The sequence below is a fragment of the Lepidochelys olivacea genome (assembly GCF_965140295.1).
Source record: "Lepidochelys olivacea isolate rLepOli2 genome assembly, chromosome: 9".
NCBI classification, from domain to species: Eukaryota; Metazoa; Chordata; order Testudines; family Cheloniidae; genus Lepidochelys; species Lepidochelys olivacea.
In genome coordinates this window covers 11,056,619-11,076,610 of record NC_140419.1, presented here as the reverse complement: position 1 = coordinate 11,076,610, position 19,992 = coordinate 11,056,619, and the positions used below count along the sequence as shown (strand labels likewise).

General features: G+C 37.0%; 1 protein-coding gene across 2 annotated transcripts in view; it reads right to left on the bottom strand.

Annotated features, from left to right (window-relative positions):
- The window catches only part of CCDC39 (coiled-coil domain 39 molecular ruler complex subunit), a 29,275-nt gene that overhangs the window by 6,287 nt on the left and 2,996 nt on the right, over positions 1-19,992 (bottom strand). For both annotated transcript variants that reach the window (XM_084640017.1, XM_084640018.1), the window contains exons 3-15: positions 18,495-18,641; positions 17,500-17,658; positions 16,462-16,554; positions 16,240-16,368; positions 14,091-14,282; positions 12,531-12,634; positions 11,900-12,032; positions 8,843-9,037; positions 7,972-8,136; positions 6,029-6,166; positions 4,351-4,559; positions 2,588-2,711; positions 1,363-1,522 (exon numbers count right to left, since the gene is read on the bottom strand). In XM_084640017.1, coding sequence (XP_084496143.1) covers positions 1,363-1,522; positions 2,588-2,711; positions 4,351-4,559; positions 6,029-6,166; positions 7,972-8,136; positions 8,843-9,037; positions 11,900-12,032; positions 12,531-12,634; positions 14,091-14,282; positions 16,240-16,368; positions 16,462-16,554; positions 17,500-17,658; positions 18,495-18,641 — 1,948 coding nt within the window. The remainder of the gene's footprint in view (positions 1-1,362; positions 1,523-2,587; positions 2,712-4,350; positions 4,560-6,028; positions 6,167-7,971; positions 8,137-8,842; positions 9,038-11,899; positions 12,033-12,530; positions 12,635-14,090; positions 14,283-16,239; positions 16,369-16,461; positions 16,555-17,499; positions 17,659-18,494; positions 18,642-19,992) is intronic.

Sequence of the window (19,992 nt, the reverse complement as noted above, 5' to 3'; positions counted from 1 at the left end):
CCAGACAGCCTTGAGGATCTGCAACTGTGCTATACTAAACTGGGCAGTATATTTAGCAACTCACGTGTCTGGTCTTGCAATGATCAATTGCTGAACAGATGTATTTGTAGATCAAAAAAGGAAGTATAGTTGGTGATAAAAGGTTGAAGCACCCTATGAAACACTTTGATTAAAGCATCTACCAGGGCAAGGGGGAGCCTTAAACATTCCAGTGTTATCTACAGTGCTTCTGAGAAGCCTCTAGGACTTTCCTGTGGAATTATTACCACAGGTATTTTAGGAAACTTACAATTTTGTTACTCAACTATGTAACTAAAAAATAAATACTGTACTATATTTGATGTACTATAAGATGTATACATGAAATATTAAAAGAACAACCAAAAAGGACATCTTTATAGGAAGTCTGTGTCCTAAAGCGCCCACAGTACCTGCTTTTAATTGATTATAAAATTACAGGGAACATCCTAAAAAAAAAAAAATATTTTTTTTTAAAATATAAATACTCCACAAACTAGTCACCTAAAAACAAAGAAAAAAGTGACTGGTTTATCAAGGATAAGGATTTAAGATCCATTGTTATAAAGCCAGCAGAGGCGCAAAAGTTAAACAACAAGCCCTATCTTCACACACTTATTGATATCATTGATAACAGTGTTGCATAAACAAGACTAAACAGAGAAGACTAATTGTAAAAGCAACTTGTGAAAGCTGTAAATTTGCAATGAGCTTTCAACAAAAGGCAAACATAAAATCCCACAGGATTCCACAAACTGTACTGTGGGGATTCAACTTGTTTAAAGTTGTCTATGCAGTACACGAACAGTGGCACAATCCTCAGCTCACCTTTTTACCAGATAACAGCACTGTCCTATAACGAAAACAGGAAACAAACAATACTGTCGATAAGGGACCTGCCTTCACCAGTGCCTCACAACCACTATGCCTTGCTGTCCTGCCACTGGATTCAAGTACTTGCAGACCTACTGGCCATTCCTCCTATCACTGATGAATGGGCTTTCAGTGGAGACACTTTGTGCAGTCTCTCTACAACACTTTATGCCTCCCTACTGTGGTTTTGCTGTACTTGAGAGTTTTCACAACCCTTACTTAAGCTTAAGAATTTGCATAAAAATAAGGCAAAACTTGAACTTTAATAGCTTCTTTTTCCTGTATCTACTCTGCCCTGGTGAACTGACAGCAACATTCAAAATTATTCTCTCTTCTGCTACTATCAGTGTGTTCTGTAGCTAATTTATTCAGTAAGTACAGCCCTTTAGTATCATTGTTTTGTTCCGGTGTCCCTAGTTTATGCTTTCATCTCTAACTCACACAAGTAATAACAATGTTCATTTTACATACTTGTCTCTGTCACTGTTTTAAAAGAGTTCCGGTAATTGCTGTTGCAGTTATTAAGAACGTGCATGGTATTTTGCAAGGCTATGACTTCTTTTTCAGCTTTGCGGATCTTTGCATCCAAGTCATCACCTTCACGTTGAAGGTCCTCCTTTTCCTGGGCAGCCTAAAAATAAAAACAGATCTGAGAGAGAGAAAGAAAGAATCCAACAGACATATTGTGATGGCTGTCTCTGGGCTGCATGGGTCTAACTGAAACACACTAATAATATCATGGCAATAACAGAAGAATACTTGATGTTAAGTAGTTAAGAAGAAAACCTTTTTCTATACTCTTACAAGAAATTAATCTTAGAGCCTGATCTTGTCATGAGCATCTATGCAGAGCTGATTTCCCTGGAGTTTTATGTGGGCACAGGGGTTCACATGTGTGCTCACAGTAGAAGTCTTAGCTACTAAGCAGCCAGAAAGTTCTGCTTTTTCTAGGTTTGAAAACCACATGGTGAGATAAGTTGTCCAAAGCACTCCCTAACTATAAGGCTGTTCTTGGATTATACAAATTTAAGACTAAAAGAGAACTCTATGATTAAGCCTTTCCTTTTGTACATGGATTTCAATAGAGTGGCTATAACATCTTCTGTGACCTATAAAACAGATGGACCAGACAAGTTAGTTCATTTCAGATTTTTGAAGCAAATAAAAATTAAGTCAGCGGTGCACTGTGTGAGCACCTGATTGCATCCACATAGAGCAACTTGCAGGATTGGGGCCTAAACTAGAGTTTTTCTGAAATCTAGCTCTGTGGTACAAATTTCTACTTCACAGTACTCTGTGGTACTGAATACTACTTCAGTTATTTTTTTTTTTTAAATCCTATTCCAAATTGAGTATAGCTGAAGGAGCACAAGAGTAAACTGCAGGATGTCCTGCAAGGCATTTTGGGCCGAGGTCCCAATATGCCACATGCCATTCAGAAGAGCAGACTAGTTAGAATAGGGGTACTGCACTCTGGGAATAGGGGTAAAGAGCCATGTTCCCAAGACAGCAGGAAGGAATGCAGCTAGGACCTTTCTCCAAGAGAGGCAACTGGTGGGAGGTCAAGGTGGTTGTCTTAGAGGTACGGGAGTTGAAACCAGAGTAGAATAGGGGAAGCTATAGTTTAAATCAACACTTATGATGGAAGAGTTTTTAGTCGATTAAAAGCATTCCAACAGTAAAGTAACTCAACTACCTTAATGACATAGTAGGTCTGAGTTTTCTCCTCTTCTCCTTCAGGAGGCATCATGACGATAGTAAGAATTTCATATCTGCATCTTAGTTTTTCAATTTTACTTAGACGGTCTTGAAATTCAGCACTGATTGATGGAAGAAAGTGAACACACATTGATTGAGATGTTTAAGAAAATATACGTTTCTGTCTTGTACCGTTTTATAGGCTATTTCTTGTATTACAGCAGCACTTGCTACTACCCCAGTAGTCTGAACATGCACAGGGAGCCAGCCATGAAAGCATTACTGCTACTGCTGTTAGGTAGGTTTATTTATTCCCAGTCCTCCCCAACTGCAGACATCTGGTCCTCTTCCCACCCCCACAACTTCTCTCACACTACTGCTTAAAGTGGACAAATTTCAGATCCCTCACATCACAGAGAGCTCTGTGATACACCTCCCCCAATCTTTAAAGCTTTGGTATTTAAGTCCTACAGCTGCACAAGATGCCCCCTGCTGATCATTTCTTAATATTGCTACTGGTAAATGAGAATAAGCAACAGCAGGCAACAACCCCAAATCAAATTACATGCAAGTACTAATTAGCTGTGTAACTGTCAAAGGAAAAACATACAGTCTGCACTCTGGGTGAGGAGTTAAGCTTTAGTCACACTAAATCACTCTAATTTCCTATTGCGTGGGGTGTGGTTAGCAGAGGGGTGAATAAAAGCCTGCCAGCTCAGCTATTGAGTGTTTGCTAGCTTCCTAGTTAGATTTAACTACTTACTACAAGACAGATATTAGGTGGTCAGAACTAAAGATTATAGTAAATATTTTGAATTAATTCTCTTATTATGAAGGCAACAAAGAAGTCTGTGCTTTCTTGTAACTTTCTAATATCACTTTACCACAGTATAATCAACTAAGTGGTATATGTGTACCATTTCTGATCCACAGGAGATTAAAAGCTCTACTACACAGGACTGTTAATGGAGATTCTCCGAATGCTTGTAAGAACTGTTCACTTACTGGGTCACCAATGAAGACCAGTTTTCTCCAGTATTTTATTCCTGATGAGTAGGTCCTCTCATAAAAAAATAACTTGGCTGTTATAACTAGCTATTGTAACTAGCTCTAAATATACAGACAATATAGTCACCAGCTATCCTGAACAAATGCAGCAGTGGAGGGTCAGACGTAGGAACTTTGCCTTCAAAACCCAGACCTCTATTGCTTGAGCTTAAAGAGATTCTGTATGGCAGTAGGTATGCAATTACAGATTCCTTACAATACCAGATGACATATTTCCACATTGGACAAATGATGATTTCTTGTTCAGGATAGGATGGGGGATAGCAGAGAGTAAAGAGAGATTTGCCTAGTGGTTAAAGCAGGAGACTGGCATCAAGAAACTTAGGTTCTATTCCCAACCCTTCTGCTGACTAGCTGTGTGACTTTGGGCAAGTCACTTACTATCCTCAATCTTTTTGTTTGGGAAATAAGGATAATATTTACCTCCCTTTGTAAACATTTTTAGATCCCACATGAAAGACACTATATAAAAGTGATTTAAAAAATGATCGCTGAGAAATTAATTTATTAATGCTGTACTCAAAGACAGGGAATCTACTAGCTGATTTTTGAAATGTTTAAGAGAGGAAAATTGTAAACAGACCACACAGTTCACCCAGATATTTTGAATAATATCTTAATGTATTGTGTTTCTATTTTCCATTTACTGTTAAGAACATTGAAGGTAATGTTTTGAAAATAAATGGTAACTACCTTACACTTTGCCGTTCCTGCTCCACAAATCTTATCTGTGATTCAATCATTGCCTTGTGAACCTTAATTTCTTCAGTTCTTTCTTCCATAGCTGTATTTAACTGTAGCTTTTGTTTTTCCAGTGAGAGAACTTGCTCTGCTTTGTTGTATAGCGTATCTCGAAGACGTTTCAATTCCAATTTTAAGAGATTATCTTCAATCATCAAATCCTATCAAATGCCAAAAAAAAAAAAAGAGAGAAATAATACAAAATTAAAAGGTAGGTATGCTTTTCAACTTGATTTATTTTTAAACCGACACATTTTTAGAAATTCCAGTTTCCTGTAAAGCACTCTTTAAACAGTATTTCTATACCACAAAAACCAGCACTGAGCCTTAGGTTATTGTCTTACGCTGTAGTCTCAGCTGAGCCTCGACCACCCAGAGTTCTCTTGGGGACAGGGAAAAGGTGAGGGAAGCACTAGTTTCAGAGCTCCTGCTGCACCTTTTCAAGTGCTTCAGGGGCTTTTGCACCTCTTCCTTGTGTCTCACAGCAAAAGGAGGAATAGGACTTTTACAAAAAGCTGTTCTAATTAAGAAGTCAAAATAAAACAAAAGGATAGCTGTGATTTATACAGAACCTACATTACCAAACTCATACTCCCAAGGTTGTGCTGATGAGCCTTGCTGGGAGGAAGAAAAAACAAACACAAAAAAAGTCTTAGTTTCAGACTTTAGACCATAAGAAAAACAAAAGATTTTTGCAGAAAGGATGACAGTGGAAGGGAAACCAGTTATTATATGTAGTTGGTGCATCCTATTTGTTATATGATATTTAAATTAGTGAGCCAGAACATCCCATCAGTCTCAAAGTTGGAGGGTGAACATCTGGGTTTGGGGCATGCTAGCCAAACAGTATTAGCTCCTTCTTTTCCCTGTCCATGTAAGCCCCTCTGTACGGTCATCTTGGAGCTGTGGCTCCACAAGGCTTTGGAGACTGGGTAGAAGGAACAATTGGGGTTCATCTGCTCTCCACAACATTATCCCTTGCCAGCTCCATGGATATTCTATCCATATTCTATTGTATTACTGATGTTTCTTTGAGAAAACTTTAATCCGAAAGTAGCATTAATTTCAAATTAATGATTTCTCAAAGAAACGTTAGTAATACGCCTCTGGCAACAAAGCACCCTCCAAATGGATATTGCTTCATAAATGCAAGGGACTTAGTCAGTAATAACTGAATTCCCAATGGAGCCCTACAACTTGAGGTGGTAAGAGGCTACAGTTCCTCTGCACCAGGGGTTCCCAAACTTGGTTCACGGCTTGTTCATGGTAAGCCACTGGCGGACCTCAAGACACTTTGTTTACCACTCGCAGCTCCCAGTGGCTGTGGTTCGCCGTTCGCTGCGGGAAGTGGCGGCCCCTGCTCTATACCCTCCCCAGACACTACCAGCTAATGGGACAATAGCCATGAAACTGTCCTTCCTTTGAAGATCTGGGTATTACAGGGAGGCTGAAAGACCAAGAAACTCCAGAGGGTTTCCCTCTGGAAGGAGATGACCCTGCACAAAAGAAAGTAGAAAAGAACCCCCAATCTATTAATTAAGAGTGTTTAGATGGTTTATTCTTAAAAAACAGAACAAAATAAAAAACCTCATACTTTCCATTAGTAAAAAGCCACAAATTATCATCATACCTGCTTAAGAGCTTTGGCTTTTTTTAACTCTTTATCCGATTTGTCATTGAAAAGGTTTAGTTCATCTATTCTGATCATCAGACCAGTCATTTCTTCTCCTGTCTTATCCATTGCTCTCTTGATAAAATGGACATCGCTCTGTTAGAAAATAAATGGCTTTTAGTTCATGACCCCGGAAACAGATTACACCAATTACTAGCAATTAATTAAAAATTACAGATTATAAACTCTTTAGGACAGGGGCTCTCTGTTATATTTTTGTACTGTCTGTACAGTGCCTAACACAATGGGTTCTGGTCCATGGTGCTACTGAAATATTTTAGGCGGGGTGCAAGCAACCCTTTTATGACACCAATACACAACCTTCATATTCATGCAGTCATAGATTTTAAGGCCAGAAGGGACCATTATGATCATCTAGTCTTTCCTCCTACATAACACAGGCCATACAATTTCACTGCATCTACCCCAGCATTTATGGTTGAACTTTATAGAGCATATAAAGACATCCAATTCTGGGTAAGACTCCCAAGTGATGGAGAATTTACCACATCCCTTGGATGTCTATTTCAATGTTTAATTACACTAGTTCAGAATGTGCATCTTATTTCCAGTTTGAACTTCGATGACTTCAACTTCTGGCCATTAGATCTTATTGTGTCTTTGTCTATTAGACTAAAGAGCCCTCTAGCACAGCGGTTCTCAAACTAGGGCCGCCACTTCTTCAGGGAAAGCCCCTGCTGGGCCGGGCCGGTTTGTTTCTGGGGGCTGCGGGAAGTGGCACAGGCCGAGGGATGTGCTGGCCTCCCTTCCTGCAGCCCCATTGGTCTGGAGCAGCGAACCACGGCCGGTGGGAGCCGCGATCAGCCGAACCTGCAGACGCGGCAGGTAAACAAACTGGCCCAGCCTGCCAGGGGCTTTCCCTGCACAAGTGGCGGCCCTAGTTTGAGAACCACTGCTCTAGCATCAAATATCTTCTCCCTATGTAGGTAATTATAGACCATGATCAAGTTATCTCTTAAGCGTCTCGTCGATAAACTACTCATGATATGCTCCAATGCTTCATTTAAAATTAGACTTTTTTTACTTAAAGGAGCAAGTGTTCATAGTTTGAAAATTGTTTAAAAAGAAACAAAATAAAGGCGCAAATTTGGGGGATAACCTGAGGGTGAGAGGAGAAGTTATATGTATATACACACAAAACAAAAATATTGGTGTGTCAAACTCATGACGGGCTGATGTAGAAACAAGTTAGGTGCATTTATACATTTCACTGTAACTGTGCTTGCAAGTAAAGTAACTTGCATATGCATATTGGGTGACTTGTGATATACAAGATCTCCTAGAGCAACATTTTAAAAACAGAAAAAAGTTGTTTGTACAAGTACTGGGTCAGCTTTGGGCTTGTGAACGTGAACATTTTTTCCTTTAAACAAAGGACTTAAACTTTAACTTAAAACTAAAATCCTAATTGGACAAAAACAATGCAATTATATTGTAATACATAAGAGCTAGTGTCAATGGAGCACAATATTATCATAGAATAATGGTCTCTTACTGATGCCTTATTGTGAAGACAAATCTGAAAAGTTTCATTTTTAGCTCTGATTGCTTGAAGATCAAGTAGATGTAAAGTAAGTTAAGTTTGTGCTCAACACAACCCAAAATCCTCCTTCATGCCATAAGAACATAAGACTGGCCATTCTGGGTCAGACCAAAAGGTCCATCTAGCCCAGTATATGCCAAGAATCTTCAGTCGTCCAGTAGCTATACATTTCCCACAAGGTACATCAGAGGAGTGCGGTGTGAGGTTACCTGTGTAACTTACATGAAGTTCACACATCCTAGTACCAGATTAATGAATAAAGAAAAAATCTCCCTAAACTAATTTGTTAGGATTTCCAGAATTTATATCAGCAAAGATGATATTGTAAGTAAGTTACCTGAAGTTTCTTGTGCTGGGCATGTAAAAGATTATATGCCTCTTTCTTTTCTTCTAAGGTCTTTGTAAGTTCGGCAACTTTTGCTTCCAGAACTTGCCTTTCATCTGTATTAACATCCCCTTTTAACCGTGACAGTCGTCGTTCCACTTGCTGAATATAAAAATCCTGTTAAAATTATATGTAAAAAATAAAATTGAGAGACTGAGATAAAGAATTGTAGCTCTTTCTATAATGCTAAATCATTGCATATAAACTTTGGAACTAAATTTTGGCTTTAGGACAGTTGCCTAATTAAGCTATTGTTATTTTACAATAATATGCGGCCTATAGCCTTCTCATTTTAATGTGAAACATTAACAAAATGCTCTTAAATGATTGGTGTGTGATGATGGATCATAAGTAATCTCCTAAAAGTGTAACAAAGCACACACTGCACAGATAGGGAGTCAGCTATAGGGAGGCTTACAGCAGTGTTGCAATCTTGCCGTACCAGTGGAAATTGATATAAAGGGGCAAATTTTCAAAGTAGTGCATAGGAGATATACACATAAATCCCATTAGCAAATAACAGAATTTGGGCATGTACCTCTCTTGTATCGCTTCGAAAATTTATCCTGAAGCATCAGTAGTTCAGAGGAATCAAAGTGAAGAATTGATTTGGGAAATTAAAGTGGAGAACAGAAGATACAAAAAATAATACACACACAAAATTTCATTCATGCACCTGGGGAGATGGAACTGTAGAACTCATCACAAGCACTGATCATTTCAGAAACTGCATTTTCTAAGCAGTTAAAGACAGAAAAACCCCAAATATGTTAGCCCCAAAGAACAATCACAAATGAAACTGAGGGCTTGTTAACACTTTTACCTGATTATACATGATTTCCTGTTGCTTTAAGGTGTCTGCATCAAGTATACGTAAACGACTGTTAAGGTTTTTAAGTGATACTCGGGTTCCCTCGATTTCTGCAATAATAGATTTCTCCTTCTCCCCCTGTATCTGTAACTCCTGAGTTTTCTTGAAATGGAGTTCTTTCAACTTGTTCATTTGTGTTTCTTTTTCCTGATGACAAATTACTCATTAAACACAAAAAGTCAGTTTTGGGTAATGCCCTGCAGGGACACACATTTGTCTTTATCATTCATAGAAAAAAAAAACGATACATATAAAATATTCTACATATGAGGTATTGGAAGCATGAAATTTTAGTATCAGAAGTTTTAGAAACTGTGTGCTGGTTTGAAAAGTCTTTGACTTTGGAGGATAAAAATGTGTTCTTAAAATTTTGTCCTTGCAAAAGTACTGGAGTGCACTTTTGAGAGACTTTTGTCCCTTTTAGTCTGTACTCCATTTCAGCAAACTATAAATTCTTGCCTCTTTCCAGTCTTACCCCTCACTGCCTTCCAATATACACCTGTAAAATAGGGTTGCTTTTTTTGTACTGATTTCTTACAGATGACTTACAATATGTTTTTTCAAGATTGTTTAACAATCAAAATGTATAACAGAATATGTATATATAATATAGTTTTGTTTTAAAATATATTCAGACATTTTAAAATCACTTCATTCTTTTCATACCTGCCAGGACCTAAGATGAGGTTTCTATGCTGCAGTTGATATCATTAACACCTGAAGCAAAGTAGGAAATTCAGTTCCTTGCTCTGTTTTAGGTGTTAGAGATGTCATCAACTGTAGTGGGATAGAATCTTGAACTCTGATTGTGAGAGGTAAAAAACATTAATGTGACCTGAAATGTATTAGAAACATATATGAACCAAAATGCTAAGATTTTTCAATCATTTACAAAATAATATGCTTAACTGTTAAACAAACAAACAAACAAAAACAAACCACCAAAGGATTTCTACTTGCCAAGACCTGAATTCAAAGTTTTGCGTTTCTCTCACCATCTTTAATAACATTGAGAGATGACTTGAAGGCAGGAGGGTTGAAAGAGAGTTTTATTTTTGGAATAAGTGTTGAAGGAAAATTATTGAACCCTGAACTCAGTAACTTGGGGGCAAGTATGGACTTGATCCAAAGCCTACTGAAGTGAATGGGAAATGGCTTTTGGATCAGGCCCTAACTGAGGAAATGATTTTTTTAAGATTTGTTTTTAAAACATATTTATTTTTAATTTCTATGACCACCTGTGTGTCCAGTTAGGGCCAATTTTTTTGAACTAATGAAAGAAAAAAAAGGCAAAACTATCATCTCAAATAGGATCAGAATTTGGTCCTTAGTCATTAAGGTCTTAAGCAGTTTTTGTATTTTTAAATGTATTTAAAAAAAATTTTTCTTCCTTTTAAAAAGAGGTCCCCCCAAAATAGATATGGGCATTAGATAAGAATCAGTCCCTACAACACTGCTTTGCTACAGAGTCCAGGAGACGTCAGGAAACTCAAGCACAAGTGACGAATGGGATTTTGTCTGTATTGTTCTCAGTAAATATCTTTTCAAAGTAAATTAATAGATGCGGGAAATAGACATGCATGCCTAATGTTGATGGAAAGCATGCTTCTGACTAATAAATTACAGACATTGTTCAAGAACAGTTCATCTTATTTAAAATATTACCCCAAGGCTGTAGAGCTGCCAAGCTCAGTGTCAGCTTGGGTTATCTGCCACATATGTAAGTAAAGAAACCCTGCTAATGGCTTAGCCACCCTAGGAGCAGATTTACGAGGAAGCAAATGCAGTTTTCAATTTACAGAAATGTTATATAATTCCAGCTAGTTTTCAGATTTTCTGCAGTATTTAATCTTTTTTAATAGCAAACCCTATTTTTTTAATCTATGTATATAGCTAAGGTTCATTTTCTCTAAACTGTGTATTAATATTCAAAGTGCAATTTAATGTACATAGTAACTTTATAACACAAGAGCAAAGTTCATGAAATAAGTCCCAAATGCTATCATGAGAGCAGCATTTCACACAGCTATTGCTTGAAAAATAAGACAGGGTTTGGGAAAACGAAGTGGCAGAAACAAAATATGAGATGGTGTGCATGACTGTAGTTTTTCTTGTCACTTGTTTGAGAACACCTGTTCTGCCACTTGTGTAATGAGGTCATCTGACAACTTTAGAGCATCCAATACCCTATCATCAAGCAAAATGTCAAAGGTTTATATCAGATATGTCAGAGGCTAAACATATTTATAAAGAATTATTAACAAATTGGGAAACAGGGAGTTTGGTGGTTTTTTTATTTATTTTTTAAATAAAGTATAGGAAAGCTCATCTGTCAGGCTGATAGGGAGCCAAGGACCTGAAAATCCTAAACTCCCAGAGCATCCAGACTCACAGTTCCTAAGCAGCCCAAGCTCACAGAGCTTCCTGAGTCCATGGCTCCCAGTAGAGGTGGATAGAGAATGGTAATTCCATTTTGTGTAGAAATGTGAATTTTTTGGTTTTCATTCTGACGCTGAACCAAATCAAATTTCAAAATCTTAAAATCCTCCATGAAATGGAATTAATATTCTCTGCCCATTTCTAGTGATAGCTCCTTAAAATTTAGCCACAAATCTGGGATTAAATGACCTTTGTCTAGAAATTCTACTGGATGTTTAATAACCACAAGTGATCAAGATCTAGGTTTCATCTGATCTGAAAGATGGCAGTTCCACTTCACAGTGCCCCCTCAATACCATGCCTTGATTCAGTACCAATTCGGAGGGAAGAATGCCACCTATCAAATCCACATACCACTTTGCACAACACCAAGGCTTTCCCTAGGGATCTCCTATCCAAGTCCTGACCCAACTGAATATTGCGTACTTTAACGTTTGAGGGGGAATGGCTGCAGGCCATATTAATTAATAAATAAATTCAATTTTAATCCATACATAAATTCTTGTCCGAAACACAACCTGTAAAGTCCACATTAATCCTAAGTGGCAGATATTGTCTAAAAGGTTTTACTTTAACAATTTTCTCCTCTTCTTTTAGTATTTCTTCCATCCTGAAAGCTTTTTCTTCTAAACTCAATGTCTTCTCAGTCACAAACTTCAGTTTATTTGAAAGATGCACATTCTGATCTTTAACATGGCTTAGCCTGAACAAAATTATAAGGCACAATGAGTTAAAATGAAGGGTACACACAAAACACTAAAATGTTTAGAACAGTTGCTTGACATTTAAGAATGTCTAAAAATGTTTAGAACAGAACAGTTGCTTGAGAAGTGAATCTAATAAAGCAATTCATTATATTCATCGAAAGGCATGTAAGTGTGTAGAGTGCTTAGGTCTGTCTCAGACAACTGTTATGGACACTATTACCACAATTTTATAAACTAAACAAAAAATAAGATGACAGCCAGGGCCCACACAGATTTCACCCCCCCACCCTCAACTGAGATGAGACTCACAGAGTATTTCAAGGCTATTTAGTCCAAAGAGTAACTAGGACAGTCTAGCTGTGTCACAAAATATCCTGCTAGTTGACTACTTAAGTGTCCAACATTGTTTAAGGTTCCTTGGTATGAATAACTTGATCAAAGATCTGATTGTTACAGAATGTTATAAACTTTTTCTAAGAGTTTATCTTTCTTACCTGATGTGTTTTTCCTGGATTTCTTTCTTCAGATTGGCCATTTCTGTTCTCAGAGATTCTAAATCAGAAGCAGTTCTGTCCACAGTGGCTTTTAAAGTATCCAGCTAATAAATAAATAAAGTAAAAAGGATCATTTACTCTATTTTGTAGTGTGGAACATTTTAGTACATTTATAAACAATTAATTTTCAGAAAGCTCACTTACTGTTAAGCATTACCAACACTGAAACGGGATAATACTTTCTTTTATAAGTATATAAATATTAACAATCCGCCTTCGGTGCCCCATCAAAAATGTCAAAACATTTGCTAGTGTTGCTAACAAACCTGTATTTCTACAAAGCGAAGATTATTCTAGATAGTTTTAAAGTGTTTTCTCTAAATGGAAAAAAAAAAAAAGGGTCCAGATTCTCAACTTGTGTAAATTGGCAAAACCCATGAAATCAGACTGATTTACAGCAGGTGAGAATCTGACCCTATATATTTTTAATTAATTAATTATCAAGAAGAAAGAATGGGACCAGATACTGCAACTGCATCTGTGTGAGTAAACCCTTGTGCTTATGTGGCGTTCCAATGACTTCAATGAGGCTCCATATGGGCACTAGCGATGGTGTGAATCCAACAATTAGTGCTGGCCCAAACTCTGCTGATTGCACAACATTACTTTGGTTAAACTAAGGGAGGATTCTGAGGTACGAGGACACACAGACTATTCATAAAAATTAAACAATAAGTTTTATGATCATAATGGTACCTTCTGACCTCAAAGTCTATGATTCTATAAAGGGAAATATTTTTATGCCACACAAAATTAACGTGTGGAACTTTTTTCAGCAAGATATAATTGAAGTAAATAGTTCAGCAAGAGAACAATACTTAGCATTTTATACATTCCAACGTCTTTACAAACGTTAGCTGTTTAATCTTCAAAATACACCTTTGAAGGAGGGATGCAGGTATTGTTCCCATTTTTACAGATGTAGCAACCCACTACCCCATATTGCCTCTTTATTGGGTAGCTTTATGAAAATGAAAAGCCTCTACAGTTATTTTAATTAGGACAAAATTACAAGGGCTGTCAGCCCTCATTCTTCAGAGCATAAAATGGTGATCATCTGGAGAAGTGAAGACATTTTTTTTTTCACCATGTTACAGTACTACAAAATTAGATGCATGATATGTGTGGTAAAGATGGGGCATTATACTCTGAAGCATCTAGTAGTCACTGTCACAGGCTGGATACTATTTAAGGGAAACATTTGAACCAGCCATTGGAAGGCAATGCAGTAATACAAGGCACTTCCTTTCTCAATGGCTACATGCTTCCTCCTCTGCAGCATTACCAGCCAAAGACCAAGCTCAGGATTCAAACTCCAATACCCCGCACTGCATTGGCAATTGCAGACATTTTGTTACAACATAAGGGCTGTATCAGAAAATGAGAGAGGTCACCATATATTTCTGCATTTTTGCTGTCGCATTCGTTTCATTAATTAAAAGTTATGTTTTTTTTTTTTTTTTTTTTTTACTTTTCCCTGAAGCATTTAGTCGCTATTACCTCATCCTGGAGTTGAACTCTATAAGCATCTTGGTTTTGGTAATCTAATCGGAGTTTGGCAGCTTGCCGGTCAGCAACAGAAATTCTCTTTTCATACTCCACGTTATTCCCAGTCTCGTTTGCCAAAAAACGAATCTTCTCTTTAATCACATCTTCTTTCTTTCGGATCTCCTGTCTTACCTGGGCTAATAACTAGCAGAATAAAAAACATTTCAAGTGTTTTAAATAATGCAACAAGCATTGCCGTAAGACTGTTACTCTTTGTTTTTGGCTATTGCTTTACCTCAAAAATGATTAATAGTAAAAAGAAACAAATCAAAATATACTTTAATGCAATAGTATGTGGTAACCTAGGTATTGCAGCACCATGAAATAATTTCCTTTGATATATGACTCATTGAACTCATATTTAGCAACATAAAATACTGAAAATATTTTGGATAGGCAACTTCTATTCCAGTTCTCTCTCTCAGTATTAAAAATCACTGTAAACTTACATAGAACAGTGACACGCTCAAAGTGACAGGAAAGGAAGAGGTTATAGGCATAAACAGCATTTTAATAGACCAGAACAGGGGAGAGGGCATAGAGGAGGTTACAATAATAGTAATAATTCATAGCCATGACAAATGATGACCAAGGTGTGCGTGAGGGTTTTAGCACAGCAGATTTTAGGAAATGGTGGATTTTGTTGTTCTTAAAGAATAAGTAAAATGGCTCAGCAAGAACTTAGATATTGGTGAAACAATAGTGTACAACAATTAATTTCATGTTCTTTGAAAAGTGACGGCAAAAAAATGGCACCATCTCTCTTAGCTGATCCGGTCCCTATATTAAGAATCATAACTGCTTATTTTAATCAAAAAATAAATCAACAGGACTAATTGCAGAGTATGTGAGAAAAGGTAGCAGAATCTGGCCACTAGCAATTATATGGCCTATAGTACTAAAGAGCTCAAGTTATTCCAGCTAAGTTTCTACATTAACTCACATTCTAAATTATTCCTCCTGATTTTTTTCTCTTTATTATATTGTTTACTGTTGTATAATAATAATAATTCAAAACACTTTTTCCCACAGAGCTTCCTAACCCAAATGTGAACAACATGCAAAGCTGAAGTTCCCCTGTTTTTCAGGGCAATTTCATACTAGCCACAGCTGAGATTTAGTGCAGAATCTTCTTTCAGACATATGACACCTTTTCCAAAATCTGAAGCTATCATATGAGGCTTCTGAAACTTTATAAAAATTCCACTTTGATACCCATGTTTATTTCTACACACATTTCAAATTCAATACACATAAAACAAAAGAGAATGTGCGTTATTTAACCCCCTTTCATTATAGCTTTTTTTTCTAGGACAGAAACATAAATCTCGAGGCTCTAAGAGAATGAGAAAGGTGACAAATAATAGAAGCAAGCATTAACTTGTAAAATGTAATCAAAACAACACTTTTTGAAAGGCTTTTTAAAAAGTGCTAATGTTGATTCATGTTTGTAGCAAGCTCTTAGGGCTAAATTCTGACCTTAGAAAGCACTAACTCCAACTGACCTTTATAGGGGCCACACATGCACATGACGGCAGAAATCATATCTGTCAGAAATCTAAAAATTAATTCCCCTATTTTCCCTTTGAGTCATGTCCCAGACCTGTAATTTCCCCCTCCCCCCTCTTTTGCAGCCCACTATCCTTTTCTAAGAGGAATGGGTAGAAGTCTACTTGCTCTTAGTGCTGATAAGACAAGACAGAGGGAACATTATCAGAAGTTGCAAGGCACTCTAGCTCCTGATGGAACAGGGAACGTCAGACTGGAACTGAAAATTAAACCTGAGACTCCTGTATGGTAGTGCAGAAGAGTATCGCTTAAGTTGAGAGGGACTTTACTTAGCTTTACAGACACCCCTTTAAGACTAAGAATATTTATCAAAATGATGCAATGCAATGCAACTGTGTAGGTAATCTTCTGTAATATATCTTAAATTTGAAACAGCTGAGTGAAATGTAAAGAAGACCAATGCAGAAAGGAATAGGATACGGCCCATTATGTTTTTAATGTTCTTCTATTTGAGACAATAGCACCATTTTCATTATTGGTGCAAGGTTAGGCCCACTATTTATATAAAGCAAACTCTGAATACATGGTTTACCAAAGCACAGTGATCTATTTCTTGATCTCTTTTCTGCATCTGCTCTATTGTACTTTCCCACTGTCTGATCAGCTCTTGCCTTTCATGGTGAACTCTGCGAAAATCTTCAGCTGCCTTATCCAGCTCCATCTGTAAAGAAGTGAAGCCCTATTAGCAATGGTTTCTAATTTTAAGAAGTACTTCAAATACAGAAAATAATCTTCATTTGCTTCATACACAAACCTGAGCACTTATGGTTTCTGTAAGCTCATTGTCAAGAATTTTGTGTTTCTGATTAGCTTCCATAGTCATCTTTTCTATCTGTTGGGTCAGCACCTGAAATGAAATTATTTAAGGACTAACATAGTTAATTAATTATAAATAAATACAAAGCTCTGCTACAGTTAAGTTGGGAGTTAATGAGACGACATCTATGTCATGCGTTTGAAATGCATAAAAAGCTAAGGGTCCGATCTTGTAAACCTTTGCTCATGCAAGCAGCCCTAACTCATAGAAATAGTCCCTTTAACATCAATGGGACTATTTGGGTAAGCTATGGTATCTGAATTGTCTGTTCATTCAATAAACATGACAATAAAGTTAGCTTTAATTTGAACTGTGTGCAAAGAACACTTACATTTATCAACAAAAATACTCTTTTCCTAAGTGATAAGCTACTTGAGAACCATCTATGAATTTTGAACTAGTTGCTTGATGCGTCTACTTTATATTTAATATCAGTCTTTCATTTCTCTGGTCAATTTTATTCAAATAGCCTTATTTTATCCTCATTGATATTAAGCAGTTCAGTTCTAGTTTAAACAGGAACATCTAAATTACTTGCACTTGTTTTTTCAGAGGGTCATATGTCCTAGATCTAGGATAACCTTCCTATTGGATTCAGCATGAAGTTCTGTTTAAAATTTTATCCACGGTGACTACTGGCCATAATTAAATATTTATGTACTTTCAGGGTAAACGTCAGCCTTATCTAGCAGAACAAACAAATTCTAATAAGTATTAAATTGTGCATTTTAGCCCTTTATAAAAACAGTCACCTATATAACCTTTAAAAAAGAATTTAAATGAAATTTCATTGATGTACTAAATGGAAAACCATCACAGATTAAAAGTGCTGTTGAACAAAATGTCTTGCCTCTCTCTCTGTCTGTCTGCCTAACCTGATGACATGACAAATCCTTAGATGCTAAAATTAGCCTTATGTTCCTGTTGAAAATATACATATTATAATATTTTTTTTTAAATGGTATATCTACATACTCTTAATTTCCCATCATCCTCTTGAGCATACTTCTGGATTGTGACTGCATCATTGTCTTTATGAGCTGATTCCTCTAACCAGGCCTCCAGAGCTTGCTGATCCCAGTTCATCTGGCATCTTAAGGCTTCCAGCTTCTGCGTGGCTTTGAATATATTATTCTGGAAAAGTTTGAGAGAAATTAAATTTTAAGTTATGTATTATCTTTCTAAGCACAAAATCAAAACAGACAATGTAAGTGGATACGGACTAGTCTTGGGAATTTAGTGGTGTCTGAAGACCAAACTGTTAAGTGGATGAGTCTTTTTCTATGGCAAATGTCTTCAGTTTGAATAATGCCAGTATATGGTCCTGGCATTAAAAAGAACCAAGGCAATTAAGTTTCCATAAACCTAAAAAAGAAAAAAATTGTCTTAACCTGAGGTGAGTGAACCTTTGGCACAAGATGCCTATTCTATTATCTGGAGTTAATACACGCTTGGTGAGAAATTGATCCAACTCATCATTTAATGCAGTTTACGCCCCCTCACCCCCACCCCAACCAAAGAGCCAAATTCAGATACTCTTACTCCAAGAGTGGTGCCAAGTGACTGAGAGGGGACTTCCCAATGTGAGAGGGAATGGCAGAATCCGGCCTTGTACAGCCAGGAGGAGGATCTGGCCATTTTGAGCACCAAAGAGAGTCAACAAAAAGGAAGACAGCCAACCTGAAGGAATAAAAGTTAGCCTCATGGTTTGAAAAGAAGAAAAGACATGGTAAGTGATTGTTCTCCAGTTCTTACTAACACAAAACTCTTAACATGTTCCTGAGCAAGGGCTGAAGGACTGGGTCATAAATATTTGTGGGACGTCTCAGGCATTCGTGCTCCATCAACAAGTACTATTGTTAAAATTGTTGTCTTATGACCTCATTTGTCTAAGGAAAAAACACTACTCATTGCAAGAAGAATAGTGATAAACAGAACAGGTTACATTTTACAATATTTTTGAATCTTACTTCTTGACTATTTTTTTTTTCCCTTAAGGAAACCATCTGATTTTCCAGCCGTTGAATCTCTTTTTTGAGACGTCCAAGCTCTCTCTCAGCAAGGGCTTTAAAGTGCTCTTCGGTTTCAATTTCATTCTCTCTGGCTCTGTAAAGAGACTATAGAATAATATAGTTCATTATTTTGCATGGAATCGTTAACAGGCATTTAACACGCAATACCATTTTTATTATTTCACCAGAATCAGAACTCTAATAAAGGTAACACTGATATAAAACTATGAAATTTACATCTAGGGATTTTACAGAACTAAAATAAAAATGCGTATGGAGGCTTTTGAAATTCAGAGTCTGATTTGCATTGGTGTAAATTCAGAGCAACTCCATATACCGGTGTTTGGACTTTTAGATATGGAATTCATATTAAAAAATCAATGACCTTTATCAAATGTTCTCAGATTAGCCTTCCCTATCTAGCTAAGTGATTCAAAAATATTTCATGCAAGATTCAGAATCCATTATTTCACTGTTCTATAGTTCAGAACCAAACAACAGTACAGATAATCATATTCAAACTAGTCTCTCCATCATTATGTAGCTTTCTGTCTGAATCAGGAGGCAAAGCAGCAAAGAGTATTCTATTGTTTTGAGCTGGGATGGATTAGCTGACATAGATATTACCACATGCCAGCTGGGTGCCTCTTTTTGTCTCGCAAAATTGCTTTAATATATTTTCCCCTATACAATACCCAATCTTTTACCTACTGGAAGTCCTTCTCTTACAGAAGAAGGAGCACATGGTGTTCTTCATCTCAATTGCTAATTAAAACTTGCATCTAGCACATTAAAACTAAGAGGCTGTTCAGCTGCAAGGAAGCCATCTATCAGTCTCTCAGTGCCCTTTTACATGGGTTGTATCAGTAGATTCATTATCCGAGTTTCTTCTCAGACATCCATTTGAAATCATAGGCTGTGATTTAGTGATTTGGGGGGGTCCAGCCTGAGACTCCTTAAAGGGGTTCATTTTCAGAAAGTTCTGAGCACCCACCTGTGTAAATTGGGCTCCTTTAAAGTATGTGAAGTTGGGTATCCAAAAACAGAGGCACCCTAAACCACTAATCATTTGAAAATTTGAGCCTTAACTCTTAGCCACATAACTAATCACAGAGTTTAAGGCCTGAAGGGACCACCAACTCATCTAGTCTAGTATATCACAGGCCACCAACACCACCTCACACCTGCACACTAACCCAAACAAATCAGGCTCTCTGCAACTCCGGAGGATTTTCCAGCAGTAGGGAATAGAAAATAATTTTTTGCTTCCTGAATGAGAAGTAATCTTCACAGTGGATGACAAAGTGAAATCTCTGTGGAGACTCCATGAGGTAAGTCATATTTTTTATCAGATGAAACTCTAAAGAACTGATATAGTCAAAATAAAGTTATGAAGCTGCTAAAAGCCTATCAGGAGGTCCCAGTAAAATATAGTCTGCATTTGGTAACTTTCAAC